General features: G+C 38.6%; 3 protein-coding genes across 9 annotated transcripts in view; 2 read left to right on the forward strand and 1 right to left on the reverse strand.

Moving 5' to 3' along the window:
* LOC148331447 (F-box/WD repeat-containing protein 4-like) overlaps positions 1 to 4,978 on the forward strand; it is a 5,852-nt gene extending 874 nt beyond the window's left edge. For both annotated transcript variants that reach the window (XM_088304139.1, XM_088304140.1), the window contains exons 2-4: positions 3 to 143; positions 3,882 to 4,023; positions 4,808 to 4,978. In XM_088304139.1, the coding sequence (XP_088160265.1) occupies positions 3 to 143; positions 3,882 to 4,023; positions 4,808 to 4,945 (421 nt within the window). In that variant the 3' untranslated portion in view covers positions 4,946 to 4,978. The remainder of the gene's footprint in view (positions 1 to 2; positions 144 to 3,881; positions 4,024 to 4,807) is intronic.
* The window catches only part of aprt (adenine phosphoribosyltransferase), a 157,518-nt gene that overhangs the window by 104,260 nt on the left and 25,758 nt on the right, over positions 1 to 27,500 (reverse strand). The gene's annotated exons all lie outside the window — the stretch shown is intronic.
* Positions 20,774 to 27,500, forward strand: part of LOC148331448 (WW domain binding protein 1-like) — a 7,983-nt gene continuing 1,256 nt past the window's right edge. The window contains exons 1-3 of the mRNA XM_088305060.1: positions 20,774 to 20,997; positions 21,877 to 21,979; positions 23,816 to 23,977. Coding sequence (XP_088161186.1) covers positions 20,935 to 20,997; positions 21,877 to 21,979; positions 23,816 to 23,977 — 328 coding nt within the window. The 5' untranslated portion in view covers positions 20,774 to 20,934. The remainder of the gene's footprint in view (positions 20,998 to 21,876; positions 21,980 to 23,815; positions 23,978 to 27,500) is intronic.

A 27,500-nucleotide genomic window follows, 5' to 3' on the forward strand; every position in this document is an offset into this window, starting at 1 on the left:
AGGTTGGAGTGTGTCTGCAAACTGGGTTCAGGGTTCCGTCGAGGGGCTGGCGTGTTGGATATGGTGTTTGAGACCCCATTTCACCTCTTCACCTGTGGCTATGACACATTTATTAGACTCTGGGACCTTCGCCTAAGCCCACAGTGAGCGCAAATGTGTCTTTTTTGCTTGATAAAAGTATTTCCACACTGCGTTACCTTAATGTCTTAATCCTTTAAAGGGGGCATATTATGCTGTTTTTATAATTCCACGTAATTCCCATGTCATTAAAAAAAAAAAAAAAAAAAACGGGCCTGTCATGCTTTTGTCAAATTACCCCAGGGAGCAATAATAGTAGATGTTCTGTATTTACCCAGCATATTTTTTGCCATGGTGGAATTTGCTTGTTTTAGGGGAACTCTTTCTCAAGCAGTGAGCGTACCTCCATCACCAGTCACATACTGCTGTACTTCGCTAGAGGCCTAGATTTGTTTCATGCCAGCATTTAACTGTCTCCTCTTTTGCCCCACCCACCCACAGAAAGGGTGTCCACAGTGCCTTGGAAAATTATTGTGGCATCCCCAAACACAACCAAATCCCAACCTGATGTAGCCCAGCCCAGCTAATCCTGGTAACATTGTTAGTGATCTCTGCTAAAACTACTGCTCTGCTGACTTTTTGGCTTCGGCGTGATAGTTCTAATTTTGCTCGGGATCTTTGGCTAGCAAAGTAGAATTTACCTGGTGTGGGTATTTTTTTTTTGTTAATTTGTCTCACTTAATTTCACACTTAATATGTGAGAAGGCACTTGATAGACCTCATTATTTGTACTATATAGAAACACGAAAGAGTAAATTTTTCCATATGGTGTTCCCTTTGATCAATCTGACCCATTAGTTCCCACCAAAAACATCACCACGCCACCAATGCATTGTGCTTGGTGAAGGTATTTTTTTCTGTCTTGACAATTAACATTAACGCGCACGAGTGTCCGTGTACCCATCCTAATCAATTTGTTAATCAATCTGGAATTGGGATTGGCCTTTTATTTCTCCCCTTGGATTCAATTTACATCAGAGCAAGGTCTTTTGGTTGATTGTATGCTTCTAAAATTCTGGGAACAATTTGGGGAAGGCTGTCTTTCATTCCAGAGTAATGATCTGGTGCACAAAGCAAGGACCATAAATGCAGGCTTGTTTGATTTTGTTTTGCAATAACTCGCACAGAAGACCGGAACCAAAACAGATGGTAAGACAGGATCCCCATCTCAGGTCCATCAACATCAGTGACCTCTGAATTTACAAATCTTATTAGGGGTAGATGCAGACTATTTACACACAGATGGACAACAGGGAGAGACAGTCACCATAACGAGGAAACACGAGGGTGGGAAGTAAAGGTTCTAAAACAAGAGAAAACGATTACTCCTAAACAAAGGCAGACATCTCAATGTAAAATGCAGCACTAAAACTAAGAAAACAAGACATGACGATCATAGGGCCGGTTTTGTTTGAATACACTACAATAATATTATTTGCCTTTTAGTTATGTGAAGTTATGATTTAAACTCTTCATAATTGCAGTAACCCACCTACTAGTAAAAGGCATCCAAGTCTGTAAATTAATTCTGACCGTAGCATTCACTTGGGATATTAGCGGTTTCTTTGCTGTATTTTGGGGTAGTGAGATTCATTCAAGTAAAATTAATATGATCTGATTGGCAGATCACTCGGGATTTACAAAAGGGTAGGGATGGGGTGAAAGTTTCAAGAGGGGGTCCCTCTTTAGATATTAATAATTAATAGTTGTTCACCTTCACCAGCATCAAGAAGCTTGGAAGATGAGGTTGTCTGGAAATTCGGTCGGACATCAAAGAAGAATGCAAACAAAGCAGACAAATATTGCAATTGCTTTGTTAATCTGAACACTCTTGGGAAGCCCAAAATTGGGAACATGTGAGTGTGCGGTGTTTTTTTGCTCAGTGAGTAGCAGATGAAGCTTCATAACCATTTTTAAAAATGAATTGCTCTGACATTTGAAACTAGTATTGTTAATTAGCAACACAGTGAATCAAACATTGGCCCAGTCTGTGTATTGATCGAGGTCTGAATTCGACCATACAATATTTACAAGTGCCACGTCTTGTATTACTGTCCACTGTGATTTATCACTCAATGTGTGCTTGCATGCATGGATGTCTGCCAGTTGTGTCCCTGGTGTTTCTTAATCTCTTATTGATGAAGCAGCACTAATGGAGGATCAATGCTTATTGATAGACTAGACAACTTTCTCCTTAAATGTTTTCCTTCTCCTAACCACAGTGGTAACCCTTCCGATGTTTGGAGGTGTTATTTTGTCAGTATGTCACTAGCATAACTCAAAACCATGTTAAAAGGGACATTCAGTGAAATAAAATAGTCTTTGGGGCAGTGTGGCTCAGTGGTAGAGTGGTCTTTCACAAACGAGAGATTGTGTGTTGGATCCCCAGCCATTTGTGAGTATGTGGAGATATCCTTGAGCAAGATACTGAACCCCGAGTTGCTCCGGATGGTATGTCATCAGTAGATCGATTTAGTGATTCCTACACCTTTGGTTACTGAGATGCTGCTGAGGAAATGAAGAAAAGATGAAATTGGCCTTTAAAACACAACGAAACATCCTGTCACAAAAGCTGATAAAAATTGAACACTTCCTCGTTGATGATTTTAATGATGCCCTGCAAAAATATTATGCTACTGTCCATTTAACAATGACCAAGAAAGAGAGTAGAGCATTGCCAGTCAGAGAGCATGCATCAACCGTCGCATTCAAAGCTAGTGAATAATGTGCAATAATAAAAACTGATTTTATTCTCATACATTTGTTGTTATTATAACATTGTATTAGAAAATCTATCTGGATTGGAATGACTTCATAATCAAACCTTCAAGTGTTGCAATGGAAAAGTAATTGCTTTTGTAAAATGTAATATTTATTTAGATTTATTATTATTTACATAAAACCTATAAAATTATTAATTGGTTTAGTTAATTATTCTCCTTTGCAAATAACCATAGTATAAGCAAGTTAATGCCCTTTGAGATGCACATGATATCAAGGAATAATGGATGGCACGGAGGCAACCGTTCTCCACTGTGTGTTGGTTCAAACCTCCATCATCATCCTGTACTCCTTAATTAATAATCGTACACCTCGTCAGGCATTAACTTGGACGTATACGCATCCAATCTTGTATGATCATTAACATAGCTCATAATGAGCATAAAGAATCATATTAATATATCATCTATTGACTCAAATGTCACTAATTATTTTAATATTGCGTCTCTTCATGGTACGGCGGCTGCACTGAGGCAGACAGAGTGAGGCTCCAGAGGACAGTCAAAACAGCGCAGAGAGGATTGTTGGCTGCCCTCTCCCCTCCCTGTTGGACATCTACACCAACCGGTGTCTCAGCAGAACTCTCAATATCATTAAAGACAATATTCACCCGAGCTACCTCGTAAAACTGCAACATAATGTGTTTTTATTTATCCAATTTTGAATTTATTTTCTATTCAATTATTTAATCTTTACTTAATCTATTTTATATATATAATTAAATTATTGTTGTATTGCACTGGAGCAGGGAGAGGAGAGCTCTAATGTCGTTGCACACTTAGTGCAATGACAATAAAGAGCATTCAGATTCTGATTCTGAATATTTACTGCAATGTCTGGCAATTGGGTTGTAGGGGAAAGGATGGAATTTTGAAATCTCAAATGTGCACGAAACCTGTAAGCTTTAGCCTACATATAAAAAAAGATAGTTTTATCTTTGTTATGAGTAAAGTATTTCACAGAAATGTAAGCAGATTTTGTTTTTCATCATTGTATGTAAATCTGGCTCTTTTTGTCAACAGGAAGAATGTAATGGAATGGGAGGAACCTCATGACAGTGCCTTATACTGCATGCAAACAGATGGAAATCACATGATAGCCAGCGGTTCCTCCTACTATGGTGTTGTTCGACTGTGGGACAAAAGAAGGACTGAATGCTTACAGGTGTGTTTATCGGTGTGTGTGGGGGTGGGTGTGCGTGTGTGTATGTATGTATATATATATATATATATATATATATATATATATATATATATATATATATATATATATATATATATATATATATATATATATATATATATATATATATATATATATATATATATATATATATATAGATAGATAGACAGGTAGATAGATACACTCACACACACACAAATGTACACATCTACAAGGTTCACGGTTTTCAGTTCGGTATGCATTGAAAAATATTACTTTTTTTGTTGTTAAGCGTAAAAGTGTAAATTCACAACATTATTTAATTACTATTATTATTAACATTATTATTGGTCATCTATCTTTGCCAGTGGCATATAGGAACACGTATAACAAATAACTTCTCTTCATTTGATGTAATAAGTCTTGAGTCCCTACACCACATTCAGAAAAACTGAAATTCATATTTGTTTGACATTGCCTCATTTTTTCGAGACAAAATAGTTTACTGCTATACACAAAGTGAATATAAGAAATGAAAACAGTTGATTCAATGAAAAAGAGAATCCGTTAAAATTCATTATATTGTCGTAATTTTATTGTTTGATGATAAAACCATCGCTTGAAATCCCTGCTATTACCCTTCAAAAGAATTGCTCCTCAAAATTAGAAATTTGCTCCTTAAATGAAGTCATTGATTAGCAAAACTGCATAGAAATCTATATTTCAAGCCTTGTAACATGATAGTTGCATCAAATAATAAATCTGTTTTTGTTTGTTTATCATGCAGTTTTTCCAGTTGAGCTCCGACCTGGTGAGCAGCCCAGTGTACTGTCTGCGTTTCAGCAACTCTCACCTGTATGCAGCTCTGGCAACTACACTCCACTCATTAGACTTCAGGCACAACCTCAACATCACCATCAGATAACACAAAATAAAATTGTTTATTTTAAACCTCAAACGTGTACTTGGCTTTTTATATTGCTTCATGCAACTAATTATATATCATAATTTGATCTGGACTTTTTAACACAATACATTATTTGACAATACAATACAATACAATTTTATTTATATGGTGCATTCGTTGGATTCCACTTATTTGATCAGTGCAAACTAATAAAATCAACTCCGGCATCAAACTGTCTCTCCCTAAACTTTATATTAAATTTATATATGGTGGGTCCCAACTAATATGGACTCATTTTTAGGAAGTCAAGTCAATTTTATTTGTATAGCCCTTAATCACAGACCGTCTCAAAGGGCTTTACATAGCCACAATCGACATCCCCGATCTTAACCCCCAGGAGGGCAAGGAAAAACTCACAAAACCTCATTAGGGGAAAAGTGTGAAACCTTGAGAAGGGACCACAGATGGGGGAATCCCCCTTCCAGGATGACCAGGCTGCAATGGATGCCAACTGGGCAACATTTGACACATACAATGATGCTATGCAATAATAGATGAGATAATATAAGAGTCAATTGAATGAAGTGCTGCAGGAAGATGACTTCAGTGGAGTGGGTCCTCATCCAGGGCCGTAATATCCATGGCAGCATATCCGAGGATGAGCCTTCGATCTTGTACCGGTCAGTTGGTGTAAATTCAGTACAGCCACTTCCAAGTGAATCGCCATCACCTAATTCGGGGAATTGGGAACAGAAAAGAAAGAATAGAAATAGCAAACAGGCCAACAAGTAGTTCAATGAAGTGCTGAAATATAAGGAAATCAGAAAAGGCGCTGCATGAAGACGACTTCGGCAGAGCAGGTCCCTTCCCGGTTCGTCAATGCCGTAATCTTCAAAGCATGTCCCCATCACCTAATTCCCAAGCAGGGGAAGGAGGGGGCAGAAAAGAGAAGAACCGGCAGTAAACAGGCCAACAAATAATTAAATTAGATGCTAAAGTAAATAAATAAATTGATCAAATGTCGCGCTGCAGCAAGACGACATCACTGGAACAGGTGCATGCCCAGTTGGTCAATGCCTTAAACTTCCTAGTGGGTCACCGTCACCTAATCCCCCAGCCGGGGGAAAAGGGGGCAGAAAAGAAAACAAAAGAAAAAAAAAGCGGCAGTAAACAGGCCAACAAATATTTCAGCTAAATGCACAAGAGTATAAATGCGTCTTTAATAGTGTTTTGAACATTTCTACTGAGGTGGCGCCTCTAATATCTGAGGGTAGTGCATTTCAAAGCATTGGTGCCCGAATAGAGAACGCTCTAGAACCTGCGGACTTCTTTTTGGCTCGCGGGATCACTAAAAGACCAGCATTTTGTGAGCGAAGGTTTCGGGACGGAACATATGGTACCACGAGGTCAACGAGATAAGAAGGTGCTAAGCCGTGCAATATTTTAAAAGTAAGTAGCAGAACTTTAAAATCACATCTCGATGCTACCGATTCTAATATTTGGAAGAGAGAAATTTATATATATATATATATATATATATATATATATATATATATATATATATATATTAGTGCTGTCAAGTGATTAACTTTTTTAACTAATTAATCACAAAAAAATTCCATGATTAATTGTGTGCAATCACATTTTTCAACTGCTATTTTTTGCAAAGCTTAGAACAGATATTTACTTGAATAATATCTTGGTATTGATACAAAATCACCAAATATGAAGTATATTTAATTCAAAGACTGTTCTAATAGCTTTCTTGGATTCTTGAATACGATATAAATGGAGACATTTTTACAGATTTATTTTCAAAACATTTTTCAAAACTGCCTACAAGCGCCACACTCCAGCAGTGTGGGTTTGCAACGCCCAGTGGTAACTTAAACACAGTGTGTTTTTCTGAGACTTGCTAAAACAGCTAATATGGCACAATATTTGCAAACTATGCTAATTATTTTTTAAGAAAATCAAACTGAGTTAACGGAGTTAAAATTTTCGGGATTAATCACCTGAGTTAACGCTTTCATTTTGACAGCCCTAATATATACAGTGAACCCCCGCTACTTCGCGGTTCACCTTTCGCGGGTTCAGTGCTTCGCGGGTCTAAAAAATATTCGGGGGCATTGTAGTTTCGCCGAGCGGCACAAGGGGGCGCTGAAGCGGTTAGACGGCCGGCGTGCGCCGAAGAGGAGAGTGGACGAAGAAGAGCAGGTTCCCCCGGACACGATTGGTGGCGACGGACACGATCGGGGGCGACGTTTCGCGCGGTTCGGACCGTACCCGAGCTGCGGCCGGCGTGCGTGGCAGTTAAGCCGAAGAGAAACAACTTCCGCCCGGGCACCGGCGGAGCGCGAGGCTGTCAGTTATGAATGAATAAATAAATAAATGAAGAAAGCCACCTTTCATTTCACTGTCATGATCCGTGCCTGTCATGCCGCGTGTGTTTTTGTTTTTTCAGCTGTGTAGGCGTTCCTCCAGCGATCGTCTCGCGCCATGCCGTCAACTGCTGCGAGACGCGCTGATTACACTGACTATATTGTGATAATAAATATCTTTGTATCACCACCTTTTTTCCCGGGTCTGCGTTTGGAGAGTCCTGTTCAATCCTCCAGTTCTGCTGGAGGATCATAACATTCACAGGGCACACCGGACGGCGTACCAGCAGGTAAAAGTCGAAGTAATTCAATAAATACAAAAAGAAGTAATTGAATAAATACAAAAATAATGGCTGGGGAATAAAAAAATAATAAGTTTTAATAATAATTTGTTTTTTTGTTATAACATGAATTTCACTCTCTCTCTCTACCAGTATATATATATATATATATATATTTTTTTTTTTTTTTTTTTTTTTTTAAGCATTTTTGAAGGTGTGCCGCTACTTTGCACCTATATATATTTATATATATATATATATATATATATATATACATATATATATATATAGGTGCGAAGTATATATATACACGGTGTTTTTTTTTTTGTTTTTTTTTGAAGGTGCGACGCTACTTCGCGGATTTTCAGTTTTCGCGGGTGGTCTCGGTCCCCATTAACCGCGATAACCGGGGGTTCACTGTATATATATATATATATATATATTTTTTTTTTTTTTTTTTTTTTCAAACTAACCTACATGATCTAGTTTGTTGTGGTGTATTGTATTGTTTGGGACTGACGGTGCTTGATTACGGCCTGCAGCTGATCCTGATTACGGGGATGGTATATATTGGGGAGGCACTGTTGCTTTGGGGTGAATGTGTGAGCAGAGACAAATAAAGCCACCGACAAGCCTGCAGTTGTTGCCCCGTCTACTTTGTTCCGTTGAAGAACACGACAGATGTGAGCAGAGGAAAGGACCCTGTGCCATACCACCAGGTTAGAGCATACACAGGCAGTTTCTGGATTAATAAAAAAAAATAAAACATAATAAGCTGAAGCGGCGCAAAAGTAATTCATTATATAAATAAATAAAAAATACCCACAATTCAAATAAATTAAAGCCTAAATTTTATAGACCTTTTTTTATTTGAATATTCACTTCATATAAAGAAGTTGATTTGGCGCAGGGGGAAGAAAATTGCATAAAAAAAAAATACATAAAATGGTGAAAGTGTGGATGAGATGCACGTTCTGCAATTCACTCTAAAGCCCATGGACTACTTAGACTGAGTGTGTTCAGAGAGGCAGAGTCCTCTTCTTTCAGCGAATCATATTGTTTCATATTTTATTCTATATTGCTTTCTTTAAAGTAGATGACTTGCTTAAATGTTAGATGCGCCCTTGAGAAATGTACTGGCAGCTGTTTGAACAAGTACAGTACAGTATAGACATAACCCGGACATGGCGTGGGTGACATATGGAGCGTTCTCAGTTCTCAAGAGCCGACAGCTCTCAGCAAGATACGTCACCACGCCCAAAGCCACATTTTATACATTGTAAGGGCTGAAAAGATAGATGTACTTTTAGATGAAATTAACTTGATTTGCCTAAATATTGTTTTCCATTTATATATATATATATATATTTATTTATTTTTTTTGGTTTGGTATCAAAAAGAAAAAAATAATTGTTTGAATTAACCGTGATTTCAATTATTACTAAAATAATCGTGATTATAATTTTTTTCATCGTTGAGCAGCCTTTTAACAAGTGCTCTAAAACAGCCCCCCCAACTGACTATTTGATGGAAACATGCACTTTTGGGGTGTAGTCATAGCAGGTTAACTAACTGCACATTAGTAATATAGCATAACCACAGATGGGAATAAAGGTGCTCAGTCAGGTTCTAACTATCTATCCATCCATCCATCTATCCATCTTTGTATATACATATTAGTGCTGTCAAGCGATTATATTTTTCAACTAATTAATCACAAAAATTTTCCATGATTAATTGCCATTAATACAATTTTTCAACTACTATTTTTTGTGAGGCTTCTAATAGAAATTTAGTTGAATAATATCTTGGAATTAATGCAAAATCAGTAAATATGAAGTATATGTAATTAAAAGACTGTTTTAATAGCTTTCTTTGATTCTTGAATATGATCTAAACAGAGATATCTTTACAGGCATTATTAGCAAAATAGAAACATTTCTCAAAACATGCCACAATCCAAAAGTGTTGGTTTGCAAGGACCAGTCTTACTTTGAAGACGGTGTTTTGTTCTGAGATCATGTAAGATGTACAGCTAATATGGTACAATATTTGCAAAGTATGCAAATTAGTTTTGATGTAAATCTTAACTGAGTTAAAATATTTAACTAAGTTAAAACATTTTGAGTTAATCACCATGGTTAATGCTTTATATATATATATATATATATATAAGTGGTGGAGGAAAGACCCATGCCAAATTTAGAAGTAGCTTATTCCGCCACTCTTTAGAAACACCCCAAAAATCAGGAAATTATATTGTGAAAAACAATTACAGATGGATGGAACACATGAACACAAATTAGAAATAAATCTCTGAATTAACTGTACAGTGACTTGGGGATTTTAATTAATCAATTTGAATGCATTTTCTTTGAAATTGGCGGGGCTGTTCCTGTGCTGAGCTCCTACACACCTGCTACTTGACATTACTGGAGGTGCCGAGGACTAAGCGGAACCTCGGAGCGCACCTTTTCAGTTGCTGGTCCTTCCCTCTGGAATGAGATGTCATGTAATGTCATTTTCCACACTGCTTTTCCTGTAGAGGGTCGCGGGAGGGTGCTGGAGCCTATCCCAGCTGACTACGGGCGAAAGGCGCACTACACCCTGAACTGGTCGGCAGCCAGTCAGAGGGCAGACATAGACACCGTCACTGAGTGGGAACTGAACCCACGCTGCCCGCACACAACTTAGGCGAGTGTACCACTACACCATCAGTGACCCCCTCTGGAATGAGATTCCATTAAATGCCAGGCAAGCCCCCTCTCCAGTTTTAAAACTCATTTGAAGACATTTTTATTCTTTGGCTTTCGACGCAACTTGAGAGAGTTCACTGTTTTGTTGTTTTCTGGTGTCTACTTTAGATCTGTTAGTATCATATATTTATATTTGAAATTACTGCTTTCACTGTCTTTATTGAATATTGCCATTTTATGTTATACTTAATGTTAATCACTTTGTTACGGCTGCAGCTGCTGTGAAATGTGCTGTACAAATAAAGTTGTATTGTATTGTATGACAGTAGATAGGTTTCTGAACTCAGAAAAGGTGTATACAGCAATACGTCGTTTATCGCGGGGGATACGTTCCAAAAATAACCCGCAATAGGTGAAATCCGTGTATTGCAGAATGAAACAAAAAATAAAACCTCTTTTCAGGCCCAAAATGTGTTTAAGAAATAGAAATATTAAAGTTTTCTTACAAATAACTCACTTTTTTTCACTTCTAGATAACAGTAACGCCCCTGAGCCAATCAGGATTTACTAAAAACAAAAAAAGAAAAAGCACTGTAAAAAAAATCTGCGAAGGCGCGATAGGTGAAGCGCGATGTAGTGAGGGATTACTGTATACTTTTTCACGGCATGTACATGCACTTTACTTTTCATGATTAACTATATATGACGTGATGGACGTTTTAAGAATATGCATGGGGTGTGTGAATCCACCTTTTTCAAATCTAGTATTATGGAGGGGCCTGAAGCATTTATGTAACCCAAAATGATTCTGAAAGATAGACAGAACAATCAAGAACTCATTTGTTGGACATAAGAAGCATGTTAGGGCCTGCTACAAGAAGGTTAATCCATTAGCTGGAGGCCAGTTACGACACACACATAAAAATGCAAATGCTCACAATGCCTGTGAGTCCCAGTAAGGACAACAGCTCAAACTTTTCTCCCCAAATGTTTTGAATAGGCTCTCTGAATGCACCTGAGGTCTTTGAAGAGATTAAGGCACATTACCGTCTTGACAAACAAAGTCATCACTGTGGATACACAATGTTTGGATGTACATACATTTGACCCAAGCACCTCAGATCACACACCCTAGGGGATTTGCATGTTTGAGCCCCCAAATCCACTTCTTACTATGCAAGGATACAAGTAGATGGGTTACATTTGCACAGATCCTGGATTATCCACACACACAAACACACGCACGCACCCCCCCACGCACACACACCCACACACACACACCCCCACACCCCCACCGGCACACACACACACACACACACACACACGCGCGCGCACCCCCCCCCACACACACACACACCCACGTACATACAGTGCACCTGGAGTTTCACACAATGATGCCCATATGAGAAATACAACAAAATCCCAGATTTGTGAAATGCACCAAAGTCAGTGCAAAAATTGGATCACTTGATTAATTGAGAATCAAGTCAAAGAAATGTCATTTCTATAGCACAAATTCTTCAAAGAAATTAATCTCATCACACTTTGATTTGGAGCAGGTGTAGAGGGACGCTTTCTAACCCAGCCATGTGGACACACAATCCAGTGCAAAACATAGGCCAGTGCCAAGCCTGAATAAATTGAGAGTTGCATCAGAAAGATCAAACTGGCGGAAAACTTTGCCACACAAATCATAGTCAGAAATCCATAGCAGATCAGCTGCAGCCCAGTGTAACAGCCTCCGCCATTGCTGCAGTTAAACTACATGGCCCCCGGTGGAAACTCAGTATTGATGGTCGAAGATGCAGGTCAGGAGGAATGTGTGTCCATAGGCAGAAAGAGAAAATGAAAGTTGAGAGCCAGTAACTGAAAATAAGGACTATTGGGAATCGTTTCTTCACAAGATGATTAGTAGAAAGGTAGATTGATTGCATGATCGGGAGAGCAGGGGGCAGGGCATCCATCCATTATTCAAGCCACTTCTCCTACGAGAGTCGCCGGCGTGCTGGAGCCTATCCCAGCTGCCCACGGTCAGTAGGCGGGCTAAGGGTAATTATAGTTTTGGAATTTAATTATAATTTGTTTATATTTTGTTTTGATTTTTTTTAGTTAGTTATTTTTAATACATTTTCATGGCAGCTCTGTTAGTTTTTATGAGTTTTAGTTTTTTCAAATACAGTTTTAGTATTAGTTTCCGTTTTTAAAGGAATTGGAATTTACTTGCGTAAGATTAGACACCATGATGAGATGTGAAAATTCAACATTTTTATAAATATATAATACAGGGTACAGTCCACAGACGTTGAATTGCAATAAGTGCAGTACATGCAAGTGCTTCCAAAGATAAATGCATGCATGTATGCACCCTAATTAAATGAACCTAGGATATGCCTTGTTGACAGTTTCTAAAATGGATTTGTGCATTGAATTGTTATTGAGAAGTATTAAACACAGTTTTACAGTGTACTATTTTTGTATACTGTATCGATCGTTTCCATAAATGAAAGGAAAAATACAAGGACTTGACCCAAAAGACACACGCTAACTCGTCATCTGCCGGCTCTTATGTTAATGGCTGCTGCTTGATGACGTTGCTTCTGTGCGACACACATCGGGAGGACTGCAACTACCAGACGACCGTTCGACCTTCCCTTGTAAGTATGTCTTCAGTAACATCAAAATAAATACATTTAAAATTGAAAGGCTGGTGTATTAATCAACTGCCAAAGACGATAACTAAAGACATTTTCGCTATAACTAGTTAGATTTAGTAACGCAAAAAGCAGTTTCAGTTAGTTTTCGTTTTTTAAAAGCATTTTTTATTTTTATTTTATTTCGTTAATGAAAATCCATCCATCCATTCAGTATGTGAGCTGCTTCTCCTCACAAGGGTCGCGGGTGTGCTGGAGCCTATCCCAGCTCTTAACCCACCAAGCACGTGTTTGGAACGTGGGAAGAAACTGGAGAACATGCCAACTCCACACAGTCAGATTGGAGACTGGGATCGAACCGCACCTCTTAACTGTGAGGCGGATGTGCTAACCAGTCATTCACCATGCTGGGTGGCGGAGCCGCAAGTTTATAATTTAAGGAGCAGCTTTTCTCCCATGGTGTGGATTGGAAGAGATGGATTGACCGTTATCAAAAAGAAAGCGTTAGTTTAGTTTGTGTTGTCCTGCAGCGAAAAAAATACCGGACTTGAAGGGTGAGGCTCAGGCTTGAAATCAAGAATGTCGTATGTTTTTGTTTTGGTTTGTTTATCTCCATTTTAATTTTTTAAAGAAAATAAATGAAAGGGGCAGGAATTTAAAAAATATATATCTATACCTTAGTAACACAAAACGAGTGACAGCTACAGTCAAGGCACACTTACATAATTTTACATTACACAAAAATTGATTCAAATTTCCTAGTTTCGAATTTATCATCTACAAATTCTACTGCTAAATTGCAGTATCAAATTATTTCAGCAATTGCACTTTTACCCATTTTGCTAATACAAATGGACTGAAATTTTGTAATTTGACAATCAAGATTGTTCATGTTATTATTAGTTGTGTGCCACGGGTAGTAATGTGTACTAAAAGAGAAAAAGACATAGTGGAATGAGCAATACCAGGGATGGACAACTGGTGGCCTGCAAACCACATATTTAGTTTCCCCCACCAATCCTGAAATTTTTTTCAAACCCATCAGAAAATCTCTGAAGACCATGTTTTACACTAGTAACAGGGGGTGATTGGAGAAAAAAACGAGAAAATAATTTAAAAGAATTCAGCGAATATGCAAATTCACAGGTGCCTAACATATATGCATCACCTGTGTTCCCTCGCCACTTTGCGCTTCACTTTTGGAGGCTTCAGTGATATGTGTGTTTTTCCCAAATATTCATCCATCCATCCATTTTCCATGCCACTTATCCTCACAAGGTTTGAGATGAGGCGGACATGCTAACCAGTCGGCAACACAGTGCCACCCAATATTCATTAAAAAAAATAAAAAAATACAGTTATATTACCAAAAGACGGTTTCAAAGAAATTAGTAGACTCAGAGGCTTTCTACATACCCACGGGCACATACAAAAGGCGTGTGGTTGGTTCCTGGTGCGAGATTGACCAATGGAGTGGATTCATCCCGTGAGCTGATTGGCTATATGTATATATATATATATATATATATATATATATATATATATATATATATATATATATATATATATATATATATATATATATATATATATATATATATATATATATATATATATATATATATATATATATATATATATATATATATATATATATATTGTCAAGTCAATTTTATTTGTATAGTCCTTAATCACAGACAGTCTCAAAGGGCTTTACATAGCCACAATCGACATCCCCGATCTTAACCCCCAGGAGGGCAAGGAAAAACTCACAAAACCTCATTAGGGGAAAAGTGAGAAACCTTGAGAAGGGACCACAGATGGGGGAATCCCCCTTCCAGGATGACCAGGCTGCAATGGATGCCAACTGGGCAACATTTGACACATACAATGATGCTATGCAATAATAGATGAGATAATGTGAGAGTCAATTGAATGAAGTGCTGCAGGAAGATGACTTCAGTGGAGTGGGTCCTCATCCAGGGCCGTAATATCCATGGCAGCATATCCGAGGATGAGCCTTCGATCTTGTACCGGTCAGTTGGTGTAAATTCAGAAATAGTAAACATAGAACAGAAATAGTAAACACATATATATATATATATATATATATATATATATATAGCAGTGGCGGGCCGTGCAGTTGACATGACCTGACTTAAGAGTTCAATTGCATTCAATTACAAACTCTTTAGTGTACATCACAAAAAGTTGTATGTCGGAGAAGAACAATGGACCCTGAAAGTGCCCTTTTCTCTGATTGTAGCAGGGAATCCTTCTCCTGTCAGTGGATGCAAGACTCCTTGAGATGGGACAATTTCAGTGTTGTGAATATTTTCTTTTGAGATTGACTATAAGAAGAACATTTGAGTTGTTTTTCATTGTTTTTGTTGTTGTTTTGTTTTATTTGACTTTAGGTTGGGAGATCAATTTTGGACAGTCTGCCGAATACATTGGTATACCGTGCTAATGTGGCCATCTAGTGGTCTAAAATTAAAGTGCATGCGGTTGGTTTAGTTTCAATACATACGACTCCTGTAATAACTTTACTATTACTTTATAATGATAATTGCTGTTTTCCTGGATGAACAAAATTATTCTGCACATATGTAATTAATATTATGTTACATTTTCAGCATATGTATCTTGTTTTAATTTGCCTCAACCAATAATATATTGTAATTTTCTTAATTTTGTATTAGGATGAAATGTGCATTGACATGTAACAGGTCGATGATAGGAATGGATGTGATTATTTCCTATAATTAAAAGACACATGAATGTCAAGTGACTTTGGAAAAGTCAACGGGGTTGTATAATGTCAAATTACTGTGAACTGGTGTATGGCAAGTAGTAGCTCCAATCAGTAAAATCTTTAATAATAAATTCTTAATTAGGTTTCTTTCCAGAGTTATACTGTCTTTAATCTTCCAGCACTAATCAATATTGCAAGCCAAAACTTAAATCATTTTTTAATGTAATGTGGACTTCAAAGGAGGAAACAACACACCACAAAAGTAGTCTGAGCTATAAGGCCAAATCAGATTCAGTCGTCACTCCTGCTTTCTCCCATATTGCAAAACATACTTATTAGGTTTAAGACTCTAAATTGTCCTAGGTGTAATGTTAGTGTGAATGTTTTTTTGGGTGTGTGTTTATACGTGCTTCAGTTGGCTGGCAACCAGTTTCGTGTTTACATTTAATAAAAAGCAGTAATTTAATTACATATAAAATAAAACTTGTTTCATAACCGGTAATTTTGTGCTTTGACTTCCTCCTACTAAATAGGCCACAAGTGTTAAACTCAAGGCCCCAATTTGGCCCATGACCACATTTTATTTGGCCCACAAAGAGACAATCATGTGTGTTAACGTCCTGTTTCTAGCACATTTTCTTCCCTTTTAACAACATTGAGATATGAGATATTGCTTACTGGCTTCTGATTTCAAAACTGGCTTTCCATCAATCTGTTGTGTATATGTGATAATGTAAGATGATTTGTAAGATGAGTTCCCACTTCTTCACACTTCATAACGGCCCTCTGGGGGGAACTATAACTACGATGTCGCCCGTCTGCGAAAATGAGTTTGACACCCCTGGAATTGGCAGTTCTGCTTAGTGAGCATTTAAATGTTTTTTGGGCTTCCTTGCAATTTGTAATCTAAGTGACATTAGAGGAAAGAGTAGAATTTTAAAAAAGCAGAGACAGAAACTGAGATTAGTTTCATGGTATGCGCAGCTGTGTACAAATGGTTGGCGCACCATGTTTTTTTACTGATGTTATACAACCAAAACTGCGATGGTTGAGGCAGCAGGGGTTAATGTCCTTTACCCACTAAAATAATATGATGCAAATACAGTTTCTGAGCCAAAACCGCAGTGACTGCGTATTTAATCAACAGCACACGTTTTATTTACACTATAGATTTACCACAAATATACACACAACCCCCATGGATGAGATCGCACCCATACCGAACCCACCCAGTCCTTCCACTTCACCTGTCAGTCATTCCTGGGTCCCTGGTGCTCAGGAGACCAAATGCCTGTCAGACCTCCAGCAGCCTCTCAAAGAAGCAACCTCCCCGCTGTCACATCTCACCCATCCCTCCCCAACTTCACCTCAATCCTTGTCAGACCCCCCAAACAAAAATAAAGTCACATTCTAGAGAGTAGTCGGGGCTCCTGCTTTGCAGATCAGTCAGTGGATTCATGATTGTCACTCACAGGGTCGGGCCCTTAATCCTATTGTTTCTCCGACAGGATTACTCTCTGCGGTCCCTCTCTCCCTGTGGCAGTGTGTGAGAGAAAGGCTAGATTAAGGGGATTAGCATGTATCCTCCTGACTTGTCAAACTGGGATGTAAGGAACCATTGACTTTCTTGGGATCCTGAATAAAGAGGTGCCTTAAAAAAAGAGAGGCCATGAAAAGCGGCAACCAAACAAAAATTCCTCAAAGGACAATGTGATTTGTTTTCTTTTGTTCCCCTGAACTGGGCTAAAAAGTTCAAAAGACAAGTCATGAAGTAAGAACCACAAGCGAAGAGGGGGTTTGAATTAAATGGAAGGGACATTTCACATGACTACAAAAAAGGTCAAGGGAAGTGAACGACTACAGCGTTACATCATACTTTATATTTAGTACAGGGGGTTGTTGCTTTTTATAATCTAAATCATAGCTCAGGATTGGATTTCTTCCCTGAATAGAAATGGTACTACACTAGAAGCATGCATGGCGCTCCACCGGGGCTAGGGGGGGCTATAGCGCTGTCCGAAATCTGTCTAGCCACCCCATGAGCCCTTCAGCAATTTTTTTTTATTAGGGCCAGAGCAGCAACCGCTGTGCGGTTCCTATTGTCTTTGTAGTCATTCTTATTATTATTCTTATTCTGCTGATATGTGGCATTTGGGGGGGACATAAATATGCACAAAAACTCACCAAATTTAGCATACCCATCAAGCCGGGTAAAAATCTTGATCTTTTTAAGTTGTCATAAATGATGGAAAAAATGGCTGTGTTGGAGCACCAATAGTGGAAGAATAAAAGCCAACCCCCGTACATTTGACCGAGGTCTACAGAAATTGGCAGGACTGTGTAACACCCGAGACTTCAAGAAACATCCATTGCAGCCATTTGCTAAAATAAACAGGAAGTTGTATAGTGCTGGTATGTCTGACCATTACTTTAGAAGATTTTAAGTCTTAGCTCATTGTCATCATCCTGACCACAATCAAAGCTATAACAGCTGCAATATTAGTTCTTCAACCATCACTGTGTTGTCTCAGCTACTGTCTCTGGCAACCGCTTCCTTTCCTTTGTAGTGTTTGATTGAAAAACTCACAAATGATTTCAATGCTGTTCTAGTGAATACACACAACTACGTAGCACCAATAAAACTTAAAACTCTTCTGAAGAGACTTACTCCATGGTTAAGAGAGGAAATCTGCATGCGTCAACATTCATGTAGGAAGTTGTCTTCGATCAGACATGGTGCGATAGTTGCTGAAATAGAAATTTCTCAATTTTAGCCCAAACTAATTATCCTCCAGATTATTTGGTCTCTATAAAAACAACCCTGAATATGTATTTGATACAGGGGCAATGCTTACACAATAGAAGACAACCTCCAATAGCATCTCCCATTCAGATCACGATTTCATGCTTTTTTTTGTACTCAGATTCAGTTCATAAGGGACAAGATTAAGGACACCGTTCCTAAAACCCCCTTGAATTCCGCAATTACAGATGTTAATAAGGGCATTACGGCTGATAAAATAATCATCCCTCAATTTAAAAAAATAAGTATCTCTTGAAAGCCTCAAACACAGGTCAGTGCAGCAAAGCAGTCCACTTGCATGCTCCACCCGCTTCCTGTGAAACTCGTTAACAAACTATTTAAAATCTTGGGACCCTCCATGTTAAATATTAATTCATTCATCACTCTCCTCTGGTGCTGTACCAGCATTTTTTAAGACCGCTGTTATTTAATCGCTACTAAACCTCGATGCAGAGTCTCAGTAATTCTAGGCTTGTCTCAAATTTCCCATTTATTACAAAAATCTTCAAAGAGTTGTAGCGCAAAAGCGTAACAACTACACGGTTGTTGTATTGCGACTTGGGGGGGCTAGGTGATGATGACCGAATTAGAAGTTGCTGTCTGTGCACCCCACATATTGATGAAGCCCTCCCAGCCTAGAAGGTTTTTGTATAAGTAAACTTTAGTTATGCTTTATGCTCAATTTGAACTTGTCAATATTAAACTGACAGCTTTTACCACAGTCATGGGCCAAGGGTCAACAACCTTCAGGACTCAAATAGTCATTTTAGCAGTGCCATGACTCATGGCATTTGACAGAATGTCAAAAATCTATTGTTTGACTTTAAAATCACGTTACTGTCCATACTGTTTATAATCTGGCTTTACCTTGTGGTAGTACTGCAAATGACAGACTCTGAACCGCAATGCTCTTAATTAGGTACTCTTCAGGGAATACTAGAAGTTGTCTGTGACGACGTTTTGTTTGCATCTCACAAGAAATTGGTGGTAGGCTTGTGAAGTGTGGTCTCTCTGAAGCAACGTAGTGCGCGTGCTTCAATATGCACCCTCATCATGCTTAGGTCATTGCATTCTATTAGTTCACCACTAGTCGGCACTAGATTCTACACACTCTTCCTTTAAGACAAGGTTTTCAAACTCCTGCCCTCTGGGGTTGCTTTCCTGCATGTTTTCCATCTCTCCCCGCTCCAACCCACCTGATTCAAATTATAAGTAAGATCTGCAGGTTTCTGATAATGATCCAGACAATAATTTAATACCAAAAATAGCAATAATTTAATGCACAACTAGAAATAACACCCCTGTAATATTATGCCCTGCTCTTAGAAAATGATACATATTTAGTATCAATAAACAGTCACCATTAAGCAAGCAAAGCATTGTAGGAATGTCACTTCTTAATGGCTGTTGAGAAGCCCTGATAACACCAACAAATAATCATGTAGAAAATGCAACAAAATGATTATTATTTAGGAACAATATGTTCACCTTTCTTATTCTTAACCATTAACTAATTTGCATGCATTTGCATGTTCATGCGTGATGCGTCTGTCAAGTAGTAGTTTTCATGAGCATCTGGCTCATACAAGTATGGTCCAACGAACATATATCCAACAAATTCCTCTTCCTCCAACTCTTCAAATACCTGGATCCCGTCAGATTTGTTTCAGATTTTACTTTGAGAGTCAATTTCTGACTGGTTTAACGCACTATGTTGAGCTCTGCCACAAATCCCTTGGTGTGACGTCACAATTCCGGGTTTGTCGCTCGGCAAAATCTAACTTCGGGAAAACAATTATTTTGTCAATATACCTATTAATTTTTTCCCATGCTTCATTATTTGTATTATGCGTATTTACTGTACTTGTGACGTAAAAAGCTTTGATTTGTCATTTTCTGAACTCACTTTCACACTCGGTCTTTAAAAGCATCTCTCACGTTATTTTGCTGGCAGTTGAAGCGCTTGTTCGTTCGTTCTTCCGTTATTGTGAATGGAGCAGGAAGTTGACAAGATGACACCGTTGAGTGCATCAACAATGGGACAGTTAATTAAAAGATATTTCTTAATTCCCGCCTTTTCTTTCATGTTCTTGATTCTAACATGATTCAATGAAACAGGAAATACTGACCTTTTCTGGTAGCTAACCTAGTTGTGTTTAAAAATAAAATGATCTCCCTTCGCAAGTGACAGATGACGTAAGCATTAAGCCAACGTATCGTATTTTATCTGACAACGACCAATGGCTGCACAAGCGACGACGCTGTCGCTGTTTCGACCAATCGTAGACAGATGAGGCAACTCAACTCAAGAAGTTTAGCACATAAGCACAACTTGTTTTGTTTTGTGTATTGGCTACTCTTGCAGATGTTTTTTCAACAATGTGACGGTTTAACAACACTTTGGCCGTGAATAGATATTGGATTTTAGTCTTTTGCAGCAATGGGAATGTTTGAGTACACCGTTGGGCAAGAACATTTTGCGACTGAGGCCACAGTGGCAGAGGTAACGTTGAAAGGTTAATGCTAACGTTAGCCTTAACTTTATGAAACAATTGACTGGGAGCCAAGAATCAGCTGGTTTCCTCTTGCCTATTATTTTTGACGCTGTTTGGTCTTCAACTTTAAACGTGTTGACTTTGTTGTCCAACTTTTGTTACTCATCGATATCAGTGGAGTTTATTAGCAAAGGTGGTCAGTTGTACTCGATAGGGCGTTGCGTTTTCAATTGCAACAATAAAGTACTTTAAATTCATCTAATTTTAACACAAATTCTATTCTTAACCACACAGACAGTCAACTAAAGTATATGCTATATTTTAAACTAAATCATAGCACAAAACCTCTTTAGATGCGAACGCGGGTGATTTAACTTTTTTTCAGGGGGGATTTTTATGTTACATCTCCGTTTTACATTGAAGATGACTAATTTCAGACGTGTTATAACAAATTGGGAGTAGTTGTTGCAAACAGCATCCTCAAAGTGTTAACATGTACTAGGAAAACATCGGGTGCATTAAATCTTGTGAATCCAGACTAAAATGCACCCACACCATAATCTGAATAAATTGAACTTGGATTACTACACCCAGAGTAGTATAGAATTGGAGACAAAATTCCTCTGGAACGTAATCGCTTCCATACATTGAATATCTGAGCTGTCTTTTCGCACATGCTCCCAATATTCATGGCTGATTTCCCCCTGACATTTTTTTCTCAGGAAAAATATTTTCGGCAGAAGAAGTGAATAATTAAAATGTTGTGTATGGAAGGAAAACAGAGTTTAAAAAATGGTGTAAGGTCTAGAAAACTGTGACATGACTTCTGAGCAAATCCTCGCATCTGATAGGCAGATTTTAACACCAAAACCACATTGTGTCTACAGGAGAAGTTGGTGTGCATTGGCTTGAACAACCAGAGCTATACCTGTGAATCTGGCCACTGTTGTGGGGAAACACAGTGCTGCAGCTACTACTATGAACTTTGGTGTGAGTTACTCGCCTCCTCTTTAGGCATGCAGAGCAGTTTGAAGTGGAAACATTCCAAACTAAATTTGATGTAAATCCTTATGGGCGGTTGTCAGCATGTATGGTCCAACCGGATGGTCAAACGCTTCGAGAGTCGTTGTTGTCTTCCCTTTATCGGCAATCACCAGATACCACTGTTTACAATATTGCAGACACACTGCTGAGGTAACATTAAACACATGACTGAGATTTGTGAAGTTGTTTGTGTGTAAAATGTATTTTGAGTGGTGAAAAATAGCCATCGTGGCCATTTCCTCTTTTTGACATGCTAGCACACCCATGTAATGAAGACAAGACGTTATACCCTTCATATACTTCAGTTTTAAAAAGCAATTGTTTCCAATAAACTAGTATAATGTCAATGGAACACAATACCATTTAATTGAGTCCCATGCTGACCATATTGTGATAATACGTTAACAGATAGTTTAGGTTTGTTACTTTGGGTTTCCACAAGGTGCCACGATGATCCACGACTTTAATGTACTGTTTACTTCCAGCGGAATGACTTAGTAAGTTGTAAATAAGTTGAACTGGAAGTTCAATGTCTTCCCTGCAAAATATATGACCATTTAAGAAAAAAAAAAACTTTTTAAATTTAAATTCTACAGTGACCAAATAAGGTACGTGTCAAGCTGGGGTTTGTTTTAGTTGGTAATCCACGTTCAATAAAATAGATAAACACTTGATTTCACACCAGTTCCATGCACTATTTCTTAAGTATATTCTTGGGTCTGAGTTAGCGGGATTTGCGAAGCAAACACTGATTTTTAAAGGTGTCTATTGTGCCTCCAAAGTAACGGCAAGTAAATGATGGCTATTTTTTAACACGAAATTGGTAATTTACAACAGTTTTTTGACTGAATATCTTTTTATGAAGGTCGTGAAGCTTTTCAAGTGTAAAACTTTCTTTTTTTTACTCGAGTGCCCCAATATGACAGAATGGAGCCGACAACGTCATTCAACAATCTCAAGGTTGAGTGATCTCGCTTTAATTAACCAGAGCACACTACAGTAAGGTTTGATTGAAAGCATGAATCATTTTGACCTGGTTTTGAACAAGTTTATTTTTGAGGTCTCATATTACCCCTCCTGGATCAATCATACTCTCTGAGAACCAATCATGCTGGGTTTGTTTCTTTATTCTTTTAATATAAAAAATAATTTTCTTTGATTCAAAACTTAGAATAGATTTTACAGAAAAAGAAACAATTGCCCTTCATGGCACCAGGTTATTTTCTCTGTTGCTGTCCTGAGGTCAGGGTCACAAACCTTTTTGTCTCTCAGAGCTACTACTAGGGTAGTGAGTAATGTGAAGGACTAACAGTTTGATACATCCATCCATCCATTATCTATACCGCTTCTCCTCACTAGGGTCGCGGGGGGCGCTGGAGCCTATCCCAGCTATCTCCAGGCAGTCGGCGGGGGACACCCTGAATTGGTTGCCAGCCAATCGCAGGGCACACATAGGCGAACAACCATTTGCGCTCACTCTCATACCTAGGGGCAATTTAGAGTGTCCAATCAACCTGCCCTGCATGTTTCTGGAATGTGGGAGGAAACCGGAGTACCCGGGGGAAACCCATGCAGGCACGGTTATATTAGTAATCTATTATTGAGGTCTTATAATGTTTGTGCGCAGATTTTTCTAGTCAAACATAAAGATGATGCATTATTTAATGGACAGTGTTTTTTTTAGCAGATAAAACAGATGGAATATGACGGAAGCTGTTCCTGTTCTGTTTATATGTATGCCTTTCTATGTTATGACGTACATATTTTGTGGTCGTCTTACAGGGTTCTGGTTGGTGTGGACTCTGATTGGCATTCTGACATGCTGTTGTTTATGTCAGCACTGGCGCTCCAAACAGCGCTTCCAGCAGCAACGTCGGCAGAATGAGATCAACCTCATTGCCTACAGAGAAGCTCACAACAACTCTCAGCTTCCCCTCTATCTCAGTAAGGCGTGGTCCGTGTATTCAAACACACAGCCTCGAGTCAACACAAGGGGTTCTAAACTTATTTTTATCACAGGCCACATTGTAGTTACAATGTCCTCAGTAGGCTGATTATCATGGTAAAACCACATACTGCATACTTGAGTTTGATACCTGTGCTTTGCATTATCCACACATTCATTGTTCCTTTCCAAAATATCTATGGCCATGACACATGATAGAAAACTGAACATCATATTTTCTGATCTAAAGTGCTAATTTCATGCACTCATGCATTCATCATTTTGACTCCTTATAAAACACAGAATCTACATACATAGTGGTTAACTAACATACAACTGCTAACCAGCTGGTCAATTCTGAAGGAAGGGTACCCTGGACTAGAGACGTAGAATGTAGGAGAATGAGAAACTCACACAAGCACGAGAACATGCAAACGTGTGCCACTATGCTGCCAGTGACTTCAAGTTGGTCCGAATTCCAGTTTGTTCCTCTGATAGGAATTATCTCTGAAATAATTGTGTCCATTGTCAAGATGTTGCCATTATAAAACCTTAAAATAAAATTACTCACCCTTTGATGTAGTGCGCAGTAAGTACTGAATTGAAGAGAGGAAGGCTTGTTTAAGTTGCCCATAATGCTTCCTGCTTTAAAGACAATGGAAAGCAAAAATACATGTCTTGTAAATTTGAAACACCACCGAACAAAAGTGTTGTTAACAGCGCTGACAAGTCTGAATGATAAAAAAAGCCACTTACTGTGTATAAAATGGTGACTCATAATTGTGAAAAGTCCAGCTGTTCTCTCGCCCTCCAATGCTGTGGTTGTGTCAGCTTAATGCGCTGAAACAAAGCCTCACTCAACTGCGACCTGTCAATCAAACCCCACTTACAGCAGTGTATACAAGCACTGTGAAAATGTTGGTAGCTTATAGGATGACATTAGTAGGTTCACCTAAAAAAATTTACATAATTTATTTCATTTTAATTTAATTTATTTATTTTAATTTATTTATACTTTTTTTTTAACAAACGCAAGCAAATTAATATGTATTACGATGAACAAGATCAGTTATACTATCCGTAAATGTTTTGGTCTTAAAGGTTCCGTTTATCCTAAAACAAAAGACAATTAAACTACGAATTAATATGAAAGACAGTTATTTATCTACTTTAATTAGAGATGTTAACTTTCTAAACACTTTGACTTGCAGTCTTTTAAGCATTCCCTACAACACCTTCACAACATTCTGCCAAACAAGTGTAGCACAAACATTCAGTTAGTTATCAATCATGTTTCAACAGCAATAATGAAAACTAATCTATTAGCTTCATCACTTCACCTTTTTTGAAACAACAATATGTAAATGTGGTCTGCACTTCTTAAGCACTGAATTTTCCTTGACACTAAACTCAATAAATGAAAGATGAAATTGAAGCGTTCTAAAAAACTACATTTTTTTTTTTTAATTTTCTGGTAAATTTGAAAATTGCATTCTGGTGATTCATTGCTTAGATTGGAGCTGCTTGGCCACGGAAACCCATTCCACGAAGTTCTCTGTGCATGGACTGTTCTTGAGCAAATCTGAATCACACATGAAGTTTGGTGGTCTTTAGACTCAGCAGGCGACCTTTTCGCACTATGCGCCGCAGCATCGGCTGACCGCTCTTCATCAGTTTACGTGGCCTACCACTTTGTGGGTCAGCTGCTGCCGTTCCCAAATGCTTCCAGGTTCTTATAGTGCAGCTGACAATTGTGGAATATTTAGGGGCCAGGAAATTTCACAACTGCATTTGTTGCACAGGAAGACCTACAACAGTTCCATGCTGGAATTCTCTGATCTCTTGAGAGAAAGCCATTCTTTTACATATGTTTGTAAAAACAGTCGGCATGCATAGGTGCTGTACTTTCTAGACCCATGGCCACGCAGGTTATTGGAACTCCTGATTCCCATTATTTGATTGAGTGAGCTAATACTTTTGGCGATATATTTCCAACCGTGGCACCTGACGACAGCTGGATAGGAGGTTGAATCACAGCGAGGAAGGCAGTTGGACCTGCCCCATTCACCTGGAACAATTTATCATTAAAGCCATGTTGTCTCCGCTGAAAATTTATGAAACTATTTTTCGTGCAATTGCACAGACAGATGTTGTTTTGGATTTCCAGCTTTTCATCAGCTCTTCTCATTTTGGGGGAATTACCGTATTTTCCGGGCCATAGGGCGCTCGTTAAAGTCCCTAATCTTGCCCAAAACAAACAAAGCGCCTTGTAAAGCGGCGCGCCCATTATATGGACTAAGCATCACTCGCGACCATCAACCCTTTTACTCATTGGGCTGTTCGGAGTGCATGTTAGCACACCCTGCTGGTCAAAGTCTGAGTCATCTATGCTTCTAATTGACCGTGACTTATACATTATGTGACTATGGTGTTTGGGTGATGGTGTAGGAGAAAGCTGGACAAAAAGGCAAAGAGTTTTTTTTGGTTTTGATTTGAAACCGTGAGTCTAAGGAGTGTGGTGACCAGTGAAGTCCCTCCACTGGCCTTGTCTCGTAGGCTAATGCCAAGACACCTTTTATTGGTTAGAGTCATTATTATTGACAGTGATTCCTATTAGTTTCATGACATCTGTCAATGAAATGGGGTGATGCCTCTGGCAGCGATTCTTTATGGGATGGAGTCCTGGTGAACTGGCATCAGCCGAGCTAGCGCGAGCAGCCGAGCTAGCGCGGACGTGCTAGCGCGAGCAGCCGCGCTAGCGCCTTGTAATGCGGCGCGCCTAGTATGTGCATTAAAGACGGAAATAGCACCCTCAACTGGTGTTGCGCCCTTTGAGGCAGCGCGTCATATGGCCGTAAAAATACGGTAAATGGCTTGTAAATTGTAGTATCGGAAGATTAAGAGAAAAAAAATAATTTAGTGCAACATGGTCCAGAATTGCTAATTTAGCAGATATTCTTTATGCTCTTTACTGTTTTAGTTTTGCCTTTTGATAAAATGTAATATGTGTAAAGAAATGTCTGAAACAACTTTTAAATTATTTTTTCTAGGCTAGCATTACAATACTGTAAAGCAGCGCTTCTCAAATAGTGGGCGCGGTGCGATGCTGAGGGGGGAGCGTGTGAACATAACATACTATTTTTCTGCCGTAGTACGGCTGAACGATGCATGGTTTTGGGAACGAAATTGCAATCTCAGACAACGCGATTTTGAGATTGTCAAAGCTGCTGTTTGTGCACCTAGTTCACGCAGTAAGTCTCGCAGTAGTGATTTAAAAAAAAAACAACAAAAAAAAAAGCGTCACCCTGTCGCTCATTGTCCCGGAAGTAATTTCTTTCGCCGCTACTTGAATATTAGCCGCCAAGCTATCTTGCGCCACAGCAGTATGAGTTTTATTTGTACTATATCTAAGTCCGTGCACAGCAGCTGCAACGAGCTGCGTGATGACAAATAAACAACCCCACTAACAAGTAGCATTCTAAACGAGGAGGCGCTAAGCGTGCTAATCGCTAAAATGAATTA

The sequence above is a fragment of the Idiotropiscis lumnitzeri genome, chromosome 9 (genome assembly GCF_059441095.1).
Source record: "Idiotropiscis lumnitzeri isolate Australia: NSW breed Sydney's pygmy pipehorse chromosome 9, RoL_Ilum_1.0, whole genome shotgun sequence".
In the NCBI taxonomy this organism is placed as follows: domain Eukaryota; kingdom Metazoa; phylum Chordata; class Actinopteri; order Syngnathiformes; family Syngnathidae; genus Idiotropiscis; species Idiotropiscis lumnitzeri.